This window comes from Polypterus senegalus, chromosome 2 (genome assembly GCF_016835505.1).
Source record: "Polypterus senegalus isolate Bchr_013 chromosome 2, ASM1683550v1, whole genome shotgun sequence".
NCBI classification, from domain to species: Eukaryota; Metazoa; Chordata; class Cladistia; order Polypteriformes; family Polypteridae; genus Polypterus; species Polypterus senegalus.
The window spans coordinates 177,027,012-177,043,055 of record NC_053155.1 but is presented as its reverse complement, the minus strand read 5'-3'; the positions used below and the strand labels follow the sequence as shown (position 1 = coordinate 177,043,055).

At 42.1% G+C, this 16,044-nt stretch overlaps 1 protein-coding gene across 1 annotated transcript in view; it reads left to right on the top strand.

Moving 5' to 3' along the window:
* arl13b (ADP-ribosylation factor-like 13b) overlaps positions 1 to 2,616 on the top strand; it is an 84,282-nt gene extending 81,666 nt beyond the window's left edge. Inside the window, exon 10 of the mRNA XM_039744968.1 lies at positions 401 to 2,616. Coding sequence (XP_039600902.1) covers positions 401 to 477 — 77 coding nt within the window. The 3' untranslated portion in view covers positions 478 to 2,616. The remainder of the gene's footprint in view (positions 1 to 400) is intronic.
* Positions 2,617 to 16,044: the final 13,428 nt, after the last annotated feature.

The following is a 16,044-nucleotide window of genomic DNA, read 5'->3' as shown; positions in this document are numbered from 1 at the left end:
CTTTTGCAAAATTACTAATCCTGTGCATGATGCTCACAAATTGTGTGTCGTCCAGTCATCTATTCCATGTCATATCTTGTATGTACAGCTGCATAGTGTGCATCAAAGCACCAAAAATGAAAGGTGCATTTCACGTGGGTAGTTCCCCTCCACAAAGGAATTTGAACCCAGGAATATGTGTTGCAGTCTATCTAGTATCTTTGCCTTTAATGCTCAGGAGGCGAAGGATCACTGTATAATGGTGCACTAGATTTCTGACACTCTCTATGTCGCTCTCCTCACTATGCGTTTCTGTTCTGCCTTTACTAATGCCAGGATGTTTGGCTCCAGCTTCCACTAGGCATTTTCCTAAATGCCTTCATGCAGGATATCTAATTTGTTTTTATTTTTTCTCCAACAGATTTTTATGGAAAGCCTCTTCCTCCAGTTTCCATCAGGCAAAGACCAAACAGTGATGCACATGATGTAATCTCATAAGCAGTGCTTCAATAGCTGGCTACAAAGCCAGTGAGATAAGAGCCATGCCACTGCCTCAGCTGAAACAGGCATGAGTGAAGATGTACTCTTCAGGATCAGTGCTTGTTCTGCTGTGAAGGGCGGCCAAGCAGTCAAGGCACAAGCACTTGCACATGACACTCTCAAGTCAGGGATTAGTTGGGACTGGCAAACAGTCACTTTCTGGCTTTGCTGGCACACTTGGTAGGGCTGATGTGATCATTTCATAATAAGTGGGCATGCCAGCCATCATTCTTTCTGCTTAGTTGCTTATGCAGGTGGTACAGCACAGACCTTAGCTTAGTTATCTTAGTATTTAAGTGATTGCTGTACTCTATAGTGGCCTATCCAGATGCCCTTTGTGTACATTCTGTGCTGAACCTCAGGCATCCATGCAACTGTGGAGGTGTCTTTCTAAAAGAATACATGAGGCTGGCAAGAAGCAAGAGTTTCCGAGTTTATTTAGTGACCCATGTGCCAAAAATTGCTTCATGACAATGTGCAGTCAGAATGTGTATAGAAAACAAAATCATGCTCTTAGGGTTCGGTAAAATATATATTTTTCATAAAAACATTTTCATTTCTAAGCTTATTTTATCATAACAAAACTACTGCTTCTTTCTCAGGTGGTATTCATGTGTGACATTTCATTGTGGGGCCAAAAAGGGCACAATTGCCAATGTCTAGTCTTGAACTTAAGGAGCTGCTAGATGGGATTCATGAGGCAGGACATTGGGTGGACTGAAATGGCAAATAAGCAAAAGCAGTTAATGTTTTTTTGTGTGGCACCTTTTATGGTAAAAAACTGACGAAATTATTTAACAAATAATACAGCCATTTCAGAGTAGTGGATGCTGTGCCAGAGCATTTATTTTGCCTGCTTGTGATGACCGCTAAGTGATTCTGTTGGAGTACAGAGAGATATCCTTAGAATAAAGAGTGCAGTTTGATTAAGGCCTCATGGACAGTCTTGAGTTAGAGGAAGACACCTAGTGGTGTAACAGTCAGTTACTGTAGAGAGGTGGAATATACATGGTCTTGAAGGATAGGTTTGGTATTTTTCAGGTCAAAGTTATTTCTTCACAATCATGGTATATATTAATTTGACACACAAAACTATTCTAATGTAAGCATTTTTTATAAAATTTTTAAAATATTTTTTTTGTTCTTGCAACTTACAATAGAACTATATGGAACCACCTGTCTATACGTGAAAGAACAGCCTCAAAACCTACCAAATACATCCATTTTTGAGCCAAAAATGTCAAGTATTGATCCATGTCTTGAGATTAAACACATATTGCCAAACAGCATATTCATGTCATTTTAAGAAGGAAAAATGCAAACAATTGTTGTGAGATTCAGCGATTTTAAAAGGAGACTGTGAGACTCCCGTCTTTGCCAAAAACAAACAATTACACATTCACCTATATTCTTTCATTATAATAAAGATAGTATCTTCTCCAATTAGATTGATAAAGCATGCATGTACTTCAATGAGAGAGAATATTGAGATTGCCTAACAGGCAAGTGAGGCAGATGACCAGTGCTTGAGTGGGAGAAAGCCGCTATAGGGTATTGGTGTGTACTGCACCATTTCAAGCCCTGCATAAATTAATTCATTCATTCATCTTCCTAACCAGCTTCACGAGGGCAGAGTCACAGTCTAGATGGATCTTATCCCAGCAGGTATTGGACACAAGGCAGGAACAAACTGCCAGAAAGAGTGCATGTCTTTCGCAGAGGAAGCACACACACACTTTAAGGCCTATTCACTAAAGTAGTCGCGTCAAAGTTTAGTAGGTTCAGTACAAATGTTTTAACATGGGCAGAGTGGGTTGTTATTCCTGCCTCACAATGCCAGGTTCAACATGGAGTCAGCATGCATTTACAGATTGATTGACATCAGGATCAATTAATTTACTCACTTAAAACATTGTACTTAGTTCTTTTATTAGTGTATCGTCAGTATGCCTGACTTATCTTGCATTAAATAACAATAATGGGCTTATGCCACTTCAATCTGCTCTTGTTTCTGAGGAATTTTTTTTGTTGTTTTTGGATTGTTTGTTCCCAAGACATGAAAAGGCAAAAGTGTCCTGTCACTTAAAAAAAAAAAAACAATACAATGCAGTGTAATTAGTTCTGTTGAGATGTATTGTTATGTGTAGCCACAATGTTACTTCCTGTGTGCTCTTTTCACTGTGTTGCCGCTCACTATGCATCTCACTTCATAGCCTATAGAAAATAACTACAGTGATCCCTCGCTATATTGCGCTTCGACTTTCGCGGCTTCACTCCATCGCGGATTTTAAATGTAAGCATATCTAAATATATATCACGGATTTTTCGCTGGTTCGTGGATTTCTGCGGATAATGGGTCTTTCAATTTATGGTACATGCTTCCTCAGTTTGTTTGCCCAGTTGACTTCATACACGGGACGCTATTTGCGGATGGCTGAGAAGCTACCCAATCAGAGCACGTATTACGTATTAAATAAAACTCCTCAATGATATACGATATGCTTCCTGCGTGGTGCTTCGCACACTTAAAAGCTCAAACAGCCCGTATTGATTTTTGACTGTTTGCTTTTCTCTCTCTCTCTCTGATATTCTCTGCTCTTGACGAGGGGGTATGAGCAGAGAGGCTGTTTGCACAGTGGCTGTTTGCTTAGAAGATACGGACTCTCCTGTAAAAAATGCTGAAAGGCTGCCTTCACATAGCTCTCTTCATTGTGGCCGCTTTATCGCAGTGCTTCTACTTAAAAGCCCAACAGCCCCATTGATTTTTGATTGTTTACTTTTCTCTCTCTCTCTGATATTCTCCGCTCCTTACACGCACTTTTAAGAGGAAGATATGTTTGCATTCTTTTAATTGTGAGAAAGAACTGCCATCTCTGTCTTGTCATGGAGCACAGTTTAAACTTTTGACTAAAGGGTGTTATTTCATGTCTAGAGGGCTCTAATAATGTTAAACGTATTTAGAAGGTCGTAATCAGGTTTTCAAAGCTCTAACTGCAAAAATATTAGATTTATAAATAAAGAATCCTACTTTGTGGAAATTCATTTATCTGTCTGGAGCGGATCAACCACTATAAATGAGGGTTTACTGTATAACTGTGCAGAGAATATTTATAAACAGTGTGGGAGAGTTTCTAAGGGCTTAAAATATATAAAAATAACCATACAAACATATGGTTTCTACTTCGCGGATTTTCACCTATCGCGGGGGGTTCTGGAACGCAACCGCCGCGATCGAGGATGTATTACTGTACACACATTGTAGAATGGCAGGGGAGCTCACTGTTGCATTTTCTTAACCCCATAGCCACTACAAGCATACAAATGAGCAAATAACATATCTTTACCCCAAGAAAATAGGACCAGGAACTAGTGGAAGTTTTAAGTCTTTTTTTCTTATGAGGTATGGAAATGGGGTTTCATAGAGTCCTATGGATTGTATTAAGTTACATGCGTATTATGTCACAATTTGTGTTTAGCGGCCATTTTACCAAGGAATTTCGAAGATGTCGTACGTTTAGTGTACTAAGTATTTCTGTTTGTGAATCATCAGCATAGCCTAGTTTTAAGTTAGGAACCCAGTCAGGGTTGACTTCATCCTGCATACTGTATATGCTGGTGCTTCTGTCAAAATGATGCCTTGCTGAGTTACAAGAGAATTTGCTGACTTGGAATTGAAAGCAAATACTTTGTATTTAATTAAAAGAAACCCTTTCGATAATAAGAATCTTTTCAAAATGGATTTACTTAAAGACATGCCAAAACATTACAGATAAAAACTCACTATGGAGTTCAGGATGTTTTTAACATTTCATCATTTCTTATGGTCACTTTTATATCCCTATTTTGGAAGGCACTAGTGTGTATGTATGTGTTATAACTGTAGACCAGATAGCAGCTTTTGATGCTGTCAGTAATCACTGTCACATGTGTTACTTAGCATAGCATTCCCAAAAGATGAACTGCAGTTTGAAATATATTTACTGCGTTTATAAAAGTAAATTTGTGTGGATCTAACCTGCCTGTAAGGAAATGCTCAGAACACACAACGTGCACTTCCTGATAGTATGGTCGTTCAAGTTTTTCCAGTTGATGGCTTTTAGCCAAGCTTTTCCGCTAGTTCTTTGGTTTCTTTTCCTTGATTTGTACGAACCGAAGGTGTACACTTAGCTTAGGGTTTTTCTTGCTACTGTTACTACAGCCAAACACACAACAGTCGATAGTCATGGTCGTCCAACTCGTTCCCCGGTAAAATGGCCGCCGCCTCGTTTTCATTTACGTGTACTTTGATAATGACGTCAGCTTAATACAACCCATTGAAAGCTGTATTTTTAAAATAAAAAAAGCTTCACTTTAAATCACATTATATGGGAAATTAATACTATATATACCATGACTGTAAAGAAAATACCTTTGACTTGAAAAATACGTCCTTTTTTTAAAAGAAAGTTTGGAAATTAGAAAAAATCAAAATGTTAAATGGAAGTAAACTTAGAAACAAAAAAGAAGTTAGTACCTCATTTAGTTTAACACCTCTGCACTGGACAGGTCATCTGTGTTCAGGTTTCGTCTTGTAATAAACTTCAAACTCCAAGTTAATAAATGAATAAAGAGGGTCTTATCTAGAGCACACAGAACATTAGACATGGTGGTGGAAAAGTCCACTTGAATCTGTATATTTGGTCAGGAATTTGCTGGCCTATATCCACAGCTGACACCTACTATATGAATGAAGCTTTGCTTTCTTTTTACTGTTTGCAATCAGTATTTATACTTAATTTTCCAATACTTCATTTGTATTTAAATAAAGAGCCTAAAGAAAAATACTTGTGCACTGTCTGACTTTTAATCTCAAAGAAAATGTATCTTATGCAATAGAATTGGGTTGTAATTTTGAAAGCTTTTTACATGCTTTTGATCTACTGTATATTTTAAATTGATTTCAAATAGACTCCTGATGTATGAGAATATTTAGAAATTGTTTAAAATTGGTTGCTTCTGATTATGCGCATGAGTGGACCTGCAGTTGACTGGCACCCCTTCCAGGGATGGTGCCTGATTTGTGGCCAAGACTCCAGCGCCTTTCAGTCCCAAATTGGATTATGTAGGTTTGTGAATGCTGTTATATAAAATTTAATTTTGTGTGTGTATGTATTGTATGTTCACATAATATATCAATGGAAAAAGAAACACAAACTTTTTTGAATGAGAAAAACAGTTATCTTATGTACATTTGTAGAAACCTGTCAGTTTGTTTTTAGTCCTCTGGCCAACAATCCAGCTTGTGCAGTGCGCCATTGCAACTTGTCAAAGACATAAAAAAGCTCATGAGGTGCCACTGAACCCAATAGGGTCTAGGTGGAAGATTGCTATTTTAGGTCACCTTTAAAAAGGCCTTAGGACTTGTGGCCTTTGCCTTACTGCAGCTTGTGTTTTCTTTGACTTCCAAATGTCAGATGATGCTAGAAGCAATGCACAGGGCCATTAGTGTGCTGCAAGCAGGCTTTCCATGCTGAAGCATTGGCCTTTCACTATGGATTAAGCCACTCTGCTGTGTCCTGACTGCAGACAAGGTTTCAGCAGACTGGCAGGGCAAATTACTGTACAAGGTATGATTGCCCTTGACTGACCACATCAGTATAGGACCAACACACCAGATTGGTCCATCTGAGAGATGTACTACTCGCATTACTGCTGAAACTGCCAGCAGACATAAAGCCTTCATTAGTGACAGAACACCATGAGGAATAGGCTCCATGTTGTGCATAAGTAAGCAGCTACAATTTTATTACATAACTATATTATTAGAAATTAAATGGCTATTTCTTCTATTAGCCCCTATGCTGACCATGATTTTGGGCATATGTAGTTCTGCCTGAATAGTATTTTATATGTTATTAATCAAATTAGCATATTCGAAATATCAATGATGCATCATTACTATTTTTGCTATGAGTGAGGATGAGGAATTGTGCAGACTCTGGGTGCTCAATCTCTCCAGCAGCTTGCTGCTTGACATCACGTACATCACTATGTGCAACAGAAAATGCTCCTCAACCAACTTCACGATGTGCCTTGTAGGCATCTCCTGTAACGGATTGAAGCTATGGGCAACGGCATTTGCATTTGAAGTGATAATGCTGTAAGCGCCTTCTTTTTGCAGGGAGAAGCCATACTCGCGCTAAGTGGTTTATTCACTCGCCATTCTGACAAAATACGTGATGCAAGCGACGCAGACATAGAACTCATTTTGCTCCTTGACTTATTTATTTAGCCAACAAATATGATTTATTATGGGAAATTTTTTCATACTCTCCGTGTCCTGTATAAAAATATGTAACAAATTGTGTTCTGTATTGATTAGTTAAGGAATGCAACCTGTCAGTTTCAAATTCAGAATGACTTCGTAAAACAAGGAACAGGTGGCAACCCTGTTCAAAAGGCAGTGAAGTGTGTTCGGCTATGTAGACTGTTATAATGTGGGTATTATATGTGGTGGTGGATTAGAAACATTCAAAAAACTGAAATGAGGCATGTCTACAAATGCTCCTTTCAGAGATTTAAGTTACATATTTATTCGCAACACCTCTAATAACATTTCAGATAAAAATTGGGAATATCAAGTGAATAAAAGTCCCATCTTTAATGAAAGCAGTAGACGTCCAACAGCAAAACATCAAGAAGCTTCCCATCTACTCCAGCACCTTCTTCTGTACATAGCAATGCCACTGGCCTGGTCGTGCTGCAGTGTCGGTTATTTAAATATAATCTCCGTAACTACGTGGCAGTTTGGTATTTCCAGTGGCAGGAGATGAGGCAGGCCCTCGGGATAACAAGAGGAGCTGGTGGTACTGAAGGATGGTGTGAGAATTGCGGAGAAAGTTATGAGAGACTTTGTGCACTGGAGCAGCTGAGAATGGAGGAGTGCAGAAGCCCAGAGAATTCACGTGGCAGAGAAAACCACAAAGAGTTCACCCCAGGACTGTAGGTGTAGAACCACTGATTGTCAACAGTGCGCATGGAGAGGGTCAAGGTGAGTGGCGACATGTTTCGGTGCTTGGGGACGTTTTTGTTGTTTTAGACCCGTGGCCCATGATGGTGGAAAGGTTTGCTAGGATGAAGAGATATGCCATACATACATACATACCTACGCAGAGCTGGTTCTAGGATTTTTGCTGCCCTAGGTGAAGTTGTAAATGGCACCCCACCACCCCCTTTGCTCTGAGAGGAATCATCACTGTCAGACCTGTACACTGAGACCGGGGACAGCAAAGTATTTAGGGCCTCATATTCACAATTTGAGAATGTCGAGTTACAGCAATGTCTGTTTACAAGACTGTCTCAAAAAAAATACGCTCTTGAGGGGTGCAATTTCAGAAAATAAGTAGGCATCGGGGCTGTATTTGTAGTCTTTATTGCTTTTCATGTTCGTCTAAAGAAAATTAAGGAGAAACTCAAGTTATTGCTGAAACTATGGTTTAATATCTATAGTTATTTAAATGAGTTAAATATGTGCCTTTTGATGATGGCGAGATTCTACAGACTTGCATATAAATAAAGATGGCACTTAAAAATGACTACAAATTTTTAAGGTCTCAACTATTCTTTCAGTTGCACATTGCTTGCTGTCTGTTTCCATAAAATTTTATGGATTAAAAAAAAACTGTAGAGGTGTCACAGTCAGCTTGAACTAGTAACTGTTCACAGGCTTTCAGTGTTGTTTCAACTTCAGATGTTGGTTCTACTACTGTACCAACACCAGGTAAATTACAATACTTCTTGCTTATTTTTTAAAATATCTTTTCAACTTTACTTCTCTATCACTGTTGCCTACCATTTTGTTGTTTACTCTTTGTAACAAAGTAATTTAGCGTCTTTAGAGTAATCTGCTTGTTGAATGTGATTGGGTGAATTTTTAATTTGTGAACTTTTTGCAAATTGTTTCTTAACTACTGGAAGTAGCGTTTACAATTATTTTATGGTAATTTGTCCTTATTGTACCTCCTCTGTACTGATTACTTAAATTTACTGCACACATATTATTGGAGCCAATGTTTTCTATGTCTGCTTGGCAATTTGCATGCATTTGAAATTTTGTTTACACCATTTGTTTGGTTTGCTTTTCAGTAATTACATGGCGGCAAGTCTGTCGACATCTTTGACAAATAGCCAGAGTACAGTGTGGCTGGTTGGTGAGCCAATTGCTCACATAAGTGGTCATAAGCTGCCATCCAATGGAGACACAATTTTGTTACACAGTCTGCGAAGCAACTGATCGAAGGTTTGATGCTACCAACTGACTATCTTTTGGTTAATTCAGATGAATGGAGTGATCGCCCAGACTATCAGGCAGCTGTGAGTTGTAAATGACTTTGCTGAAAGAGGCATTGCACTTATTTAGGATTACAACTTGTGATAACAACTGATAAGGAGTACAGGGATACCTTGAGATACAAGTTTAATTCGTTCCTTGACCGAACTCGTAAGTCAAAATGCTCGTATCTCAAATCAGCTTTCCCCATTGAATTTAATTGAAATGAGATTAATGCGTGTCCCAATTTTTTGTTACATTTTTCAACATAAAAAAATGTATTTATAATGAACAAATATTGTATACAAACAAAATAAAACGCAATACATAAAAGAGAATCTAAAGAAATAAACAGATGTTGGTGAAGCCAATTAGCATATTGTAATGTTTTTTTCTTTCACTTCACCTTTGCTTAACTTAATTTTCTTCTTCAGTAGTTTTTTTCTTTTTTGCCACGCTTTCGTCACTTTCATTCACAGGGCGTTTCAATAGAAACCTGTCCATGGAGCTTTGTTTAGTCCTCCCCTTTAGAATGTTTCTGCAATGAGTTAGGCACGTGTCATTAAATAGCACTGCTGCACAATCATTTGCAACTTTTTCAGGGTGTTTCCTTTCTTTAAAGTTCAAAATTTTTTCCCACATTGCAAACACTTCCTTTATCTCACTTTAAGAGAGAACCTCCTCCAACATACCAATCTCTGCAGAACCTACGTATATTTCTGCGTCTGTAGTTCCGTCAACTCCGTCGTCAGTTCCTCGGAATGTGCGGGGACAAGCTCTTTGATGGCTCGTATTTCGAATTTTGGCTCGTAACTCAAGGAAAGGAATCGACCTAGTGATGGCTCATATCTCAAAAAACTTGTACGTTGGGGCACTCGTATCTCAAGGTGTCACTGTGGAAACAATACATTCTACAGACAGTTGAAAAGCACAGGAAGATGCATCCTGATAGCAGAAAATGTAGTCATTTTCTAGTTAACAACTGTAATGTTGTGCAATACAATTTTGATTAACTGTTACCTGGAAAAGCACAGTAGAATGCTATTCAATGACTGCAGAGATACTGCGTTTTAATTTTGCATATTAATGACCAACATTAAACCTATGATGAATATATTGAATAGCAAACATCACATGTACGGAATTTTAATTTATCTCTGAAACTTTACATACTTTGTGACACCAGTAAAAATGCTTTAAATGAAACGAAATTTCTTGTTTGTCATGTCACATGTATATTCAACACATTCAGGGGTTGAGAAATTCAAACATTTTAAGTTTTATGCCCCTTTAAGTGCCACCCTACTATATATTTAACTAAGACATTACCATAACATATACATGTCATTTAAATTAATAACATAAATTGAAAACTTACTATAATGACAACATTCAGTGAAACAGAATATAATGATGATCTTTAAATAGGAATCTTTACCCACAATTCCTATTTACTGTATTCTTGTGTATGCAAATAATGCAATCTACCTATCCAAAAAAAAGTACACAAACGCTTTAGCATACCCAGAACAAATCTCACAAATGGTGGTGAGCAACAGAGTACGATATTTGCTAAGTTTAAATGTATGTCCATTTGGGAGACGAGCATAGTTTGGGTTATATCGGCTTATAGCAATTCACTCAAGAGGTATAGTCCTGTTGCAGTTTGATCATTTAATTTTATTTTGCCATGTCTGTCTCTTCTGTGCTGCAGTTTGAGGATTATTATTATTGGCGGCATCATCATCATCGTTGTTGTTGTTGTTTGTGTTATTGTTGGACTGTTTAGGTTGTCACATGTTAAAAACAAACGTCGTTAGTATGAGAAAATGATATAAAAAAAATATAATTGGACATTTGCTTTGTTTAAAGGTCTGTATTATTTATAAAAATTGTTGCGTCACCCAGGGCCATTTCTTTATAACAGATTGTGCTGTGCATAGTGCAGGCATTGCTGAGGTGCACAACATAAACATTTCTGCGTGTTCCGGTCCAGTCCAAACAAATTTTTGTAGGCAAAATAAAGATGAAATCTCAACATGGAGCTGCAGTAATGCACCCTGACCACTAGAGGGCACTCGCCTAGAACACCTATGCCCAGAGCCGGCCCTGTACATACAGTACATATGCACCAAGTGCCACAGCAGGATACAGAGAAGAGAAACCAAACATGGCAAGGCTGTTACTGGTTCATAATTAATTTATGTTACTTATGTTTGTATTGGATTAGCTAACAAACAGAAGTGCATTGTAAAAGCTAATCAGCAATTTTAATCAAGGTGTTCTAGACTAAAGTACTGAGTGTTCAGCAAGTGGAAAATTTTTGCTGAGTAATACTGTGTAGTTCATTCAGAACAAAATCGCTAATCCACAGTGGGCTGGATTCAATAACACATTGAAAACCAAAGCCAGAAATTGAAATCACAACCCTTCTTGTGCTGGTATGTGTGGATGTGCCATCCTGGTGGAGCTGGACTACCTGTGTAACCTGAATTGGCTGCAGGTACCACCTTATGCTACCCGTAGTGACAAGGGCACTAGCCAAATACAAAAATAGAGAAGAATCAGTCAGGGATGAAAAGAAGAGAGCAACTGTCTGTGGCCACCACCTGTAAACGATTCCCTTTGTGTTGGGTTGTCTTGCTGTTGCCTCTCCAGTGTACATGTTGTCACCCACGTTGGTGCAAATGAAAGTGACGTTTATTTACAACCTTTTATGCTTCCTAACTGGACAGATTGATATCCTTAAAGTTTTCATGATTTGGTGTTAGGTTGTGATGATTAAGTGTTCCATTATTTATTTATCGATCTCTTTATTTATTTATAACAACAGTTGGGAGCCATTTTAATCAATACAATTAGCTATCTGGAAGACCTTGTTTTATTTTCTTTTGGTTTATCAAGTTTTAAAAGTGCTTTTTTCTTTTTTTAAAGACTATAATAAATTAGTTAATTTTGGATCAGAGTCACAAGGGATCATGGCCACTGCTTCTGTTGATGAATTGATTTTTAATGGTTTTTGAAACCTTTAAAATATGTCCAGTTTTTTTAGTTGCACAATTTTTTACTTAAAACAGAGTCAGCAAAGACGCCAAGAAGCCAATATAAAGAAAAAGATTACTGGAAATCACGTATGATTTCCTTGAGCCGTCACCTTATCGTGGTGGAGGGGTTTGCGTGTCCCAATGATCCTAGGAGCTATGTTGTCTGGAGCTTTATGCCGCTGGTAGGGCCACCCAAGGCGGCAAACTGGTCCTAGGTGAGGGACGAGACAAAGAGCGGTTCAACACCTCCAATGAAGAATAAAAACTGTGGACGACGTTTTCCCTTGCTCTGGAGCCAGGCCTGCACCCATGGGGCTCGGCCGGGCACAGCCCGAAGAGGTAACGTGGGTCCTCCTCCCCATGGGCTCACCACCTATGGGAGGGATCAAGGAGGTTGGGTGCAGTGTGAGTTGGGTGGTGGCCGGAGGCGGGGACCTTGGCGGGGTCTGATCCTCGACTACAGAAACTGGCTCTTGGGACGGAATGTCACCTCTCTGAAGGGGAAGGAGCCTGAGCTAGTGCGCGAGGTGAGAGGTTCCGCTAGATATAGTCGGACTCACCTGACGCACAGCTTGGACTCTGGAACCAATCTCCTTGAGAGGGGCTGGACTCTCTACCACTCTGGAGTTGCCCCGGTGAGAGGCGCCGAGCAGGTGTGGGCATACTTATTGCCCCCACTGAGCCTGTGCGTTGGGGTTTACCCCAGTGGATGAGAGGGTGGCCTCCCTCCACCTTCGGGTGGGGGGAAAGGGTCCTGACTGTTGTTTGTGCGTATGCGCTGAACAGCAGTTTGGAGTATCCACCCTTTTTGGAGTCTCTGGAGGGGTTGCTAGAGGGCATACCTTCTGGGATTCCCTCGTTTTGCTGGGAGACTTCAATGCTCCGTGGGCAATGACAGTGAGACCTGGAAGGGCGTGATTGGGAGGAATGGCCCCCCCGATCTGAACCCGAGCGGTGTTTTGTTATTGGACTTCTGTGCTCGCCACGGATTGTCCATAACTAACACCATGTTCAAGCATAAGGGTGTTCATATGTGCACTTGGCACCAGGACACCCTAGGCCTCAGGTCGATGATCGACTTTGTGGTGTGTCGCCGGACTTGCGCCATATGTCTTGGACACTCGGGTGAAGAGAGGGGCGAGCTGTCAACTGATCACCACCTGGTGGTGAGTTGGCCGATGGTGGGGAAGATGCCGGTCAGACCTGGTAGGCCCAAACGTGTTGTGAGGGTCTGCTGGGAACGGCTGGCAGAGTCCCCTGTCAGAAGTAGCTTCAACTCCCACCTCCGCAGAACTTCAACCACGCCCCGAGGGAGGTGGGGACATTGAGTCCGAATGGGCCATGTTCCGTGCCTCTATTGTTGAGGCGGCTGACCGAGCTGTGGCCGCAAGGTGGTCGGTGCCTGTCGTGGCGGCAATCCCCAACCCGCTGGTGGACACCGCGTGAGGGATGCCGCCAAGCTGAAGAAGGAGTCCTATAGGACTTTTTGTCCTGTGGGTCTCTGGAGGCAGCTGATAGGTACCGCAGGCCAAGCGAACGCGCTTCGTTGTTGCTGAGGCAAAACTCGGGCATGGGAGGAGTTTGAGAGGCCATGGAGAACGACTTTCGACGGCTTCGAGGAGATTCTGGTCCACCGTCCGCGCCTCAGGAGGGGAAGCAGTGCAGTGTCAACACCGTATATGGTGGGGATGGTGCGCTGCTGACCTCACTCGGGACGCTGTGGGTCGGTGGGGGAGTACTTCAAGACCTCCTCAATCCCACTAACATGCCTTCCACGAGGAAGCAGAGCCTGGGGACTCTGAGGCGGGCTCTCCCATCTCTGGGACTGAAGTCACCGAGGTGGTGAAAAAACTCCTTGGTGGCAGGGCCCCGGGGGGGATGAGATACTCCCTGAGTTCCTTAAGGCTCTGGATGTTGTAGGACTGTCTTGGTTGACACGCCTCTGCAACATCGCATGGACATCGGGACAGTGCCTCTGGATTGGCAGACGGGTGGTGGTCCCCTCTTTAAAAGGGGACCGGAGGGTGTGTTCCAACTATAGAGGGATCACACTCCTCAGCCTCCCTGGAAAAGTCTATTCGGGGTTCTGGAGAGGAGGGTCCGTCGGATAGTGAACCTCGGATTCAGGAGGAACAGTGTGGTTTTCGCCCTGGTCGTGGAACAGTGGACCAGCTCTACACCCTTAGCAGGATCCTGGAGGGTGCATGGGAGTTTGCCCAACCAGCCTTGGAAAAGGTGTTTGACCGTGTGCCTCGGGGAATCCTGTGGGGGGTGCTCCGGGAGTATGGGGTACCGGACCCCTGATAAGAGCTGTTCGGTCCCTGTACAACCGTGTCAGAGCTTGGTCCGCATTGCCGCAGTAAGTCGAGCCCGCTTCCAGTGAGAGTTGGACTCCGCCAGGGCTGCCCTTTGTCACCATTCTGTTCATAACTTTTATGGACAGAATTTCTAGGCACAGCCAGGGTGTTGAAGGGGTCCGGTTTGGTGGACTCAGGATTGGGTCACTGCTTTTTGCAGATGATGTTGTCCTGTTTGCTTCATCAGGCCGTGATCTTCAGCTCTCTGGAGCGGTTCGCAACTGAGTGTGAAGCGGCTGGAATGAGAATCAGCACCTCCTAATCCGAGACCATGGTCCTCAGCCAGAAAAGGGTGGAGTGCCCTCTCAGGGTTGGGGAGAGATCCTGCCCCAAGTGGAGGAGTTCAAGTATCTCGAGGTCTTATTCACGACTGAGGGAAGAATGGAGCGTGAGATCGACAGGCGGATCGTGTGGCATCCGCAGTGATGGGCTCTGCATCGGTCTGTCGTGGTGAAAAAGAGCTGAGCCGTAAGGCAAAGCTCTCAATTTACCAGTCGATCTACGCTCCTACCCTCACCTATGGTCATGAGCTATGGGTAGTGACCGAAAGAACGAGATCGCGAATACAAGCGGCTGAAATGAGTTTCTTCCGCAGGGTGTCTGGGCTTTCCCTTAAAGATAGGGTGAGAAGCCCAGTCATCCGGGAGGGGCTCAGAGTAGAGCCGCTGCTCCTCCACATCGAGAGGAGTCAGATGAGGTGGCTCGGGCATCTGATCAGGATGCCTCCTGGACGCCTCCCTGGTGAGGTGTTCGGCACGCCCAACCGGGAGGAGGCCCCGGGAAGACCCAGGACACGCTGGAGGGACTATGTCTCCGGCTGGCCTGGGAACGCCTTTGGGATTCTCCCGAAGAGCTGGAAGAAGTGGCCGGGAGAGGGAAGTCTGGGCTTCTCTGCTTAAGCTGCTACCCCCGCGACCCGACCTCAGATAAGCGGAAGAGGATGGATGGATGGATGGACGTATGAAATAACAGTAAACTCCATTGAGGATGAAGGTGTATTCTATGTCTATAAAAACAGCTGACAGTAAAATCTTACACATTGTATTCCCTTGTTTGTATTGGATATCAAACTTTGAAGAAAGGAAATAAAATCATTCCTCTAGCACCCTTAATGCAAAATTATCTGCTAATGGACTGCTGTACCCAGAAGAGTTGTTACAACATATTTTAGTCTTGTTGTTTAAGGCAACGTTAAGATGGGCTCACTTTTACATGGCGTCCCATCCACTGCTGCTGCCAGTAGCCATACCATCTGCTCTACAGAACAGGTCATCCACCTGACGCTAGGCATATTTGAGTTTGGCCAATACTTGGATGGGACAGCAGGGGCCGCTTACCCTGTGGTCTGTGTGGGGATCCCAGTGCCTCAGTGCAGTGATAAGGACAATGTGCTGTACAAATAGTGCTGTCCTTCAGATGAGACCTAAGCCACAGATCCTGACTCTCTGTGGTCATCAAAGATCCCTGGACATTTTTCAAAAAAGAGTAGGGTGTACCCTGATGTCCTGGCTAAATTGCCCACCACAATTTAGCTCATTCTGGCCCCCTAATCACCCTTTGTGCTTAAATAGCTAAACATCTTTTTCCTACCCCTTCACCACCTAACAGCTAGTGTCTTTCATTTGCATTATTACACAATGGCTGACAGCATATCATCCAGGTGAATGATACCCATTGGCTATGTAAAGCGCTATATACAGTAAATGTAATTATTTAACTGTACAAATGCTGCTAAAACTAGACTTGACACTTGGAAAACTCCACTCATTTCCTCTAGAGGGCAACAAGCGTTCATTTTTAGAATATTTAGTTTAGT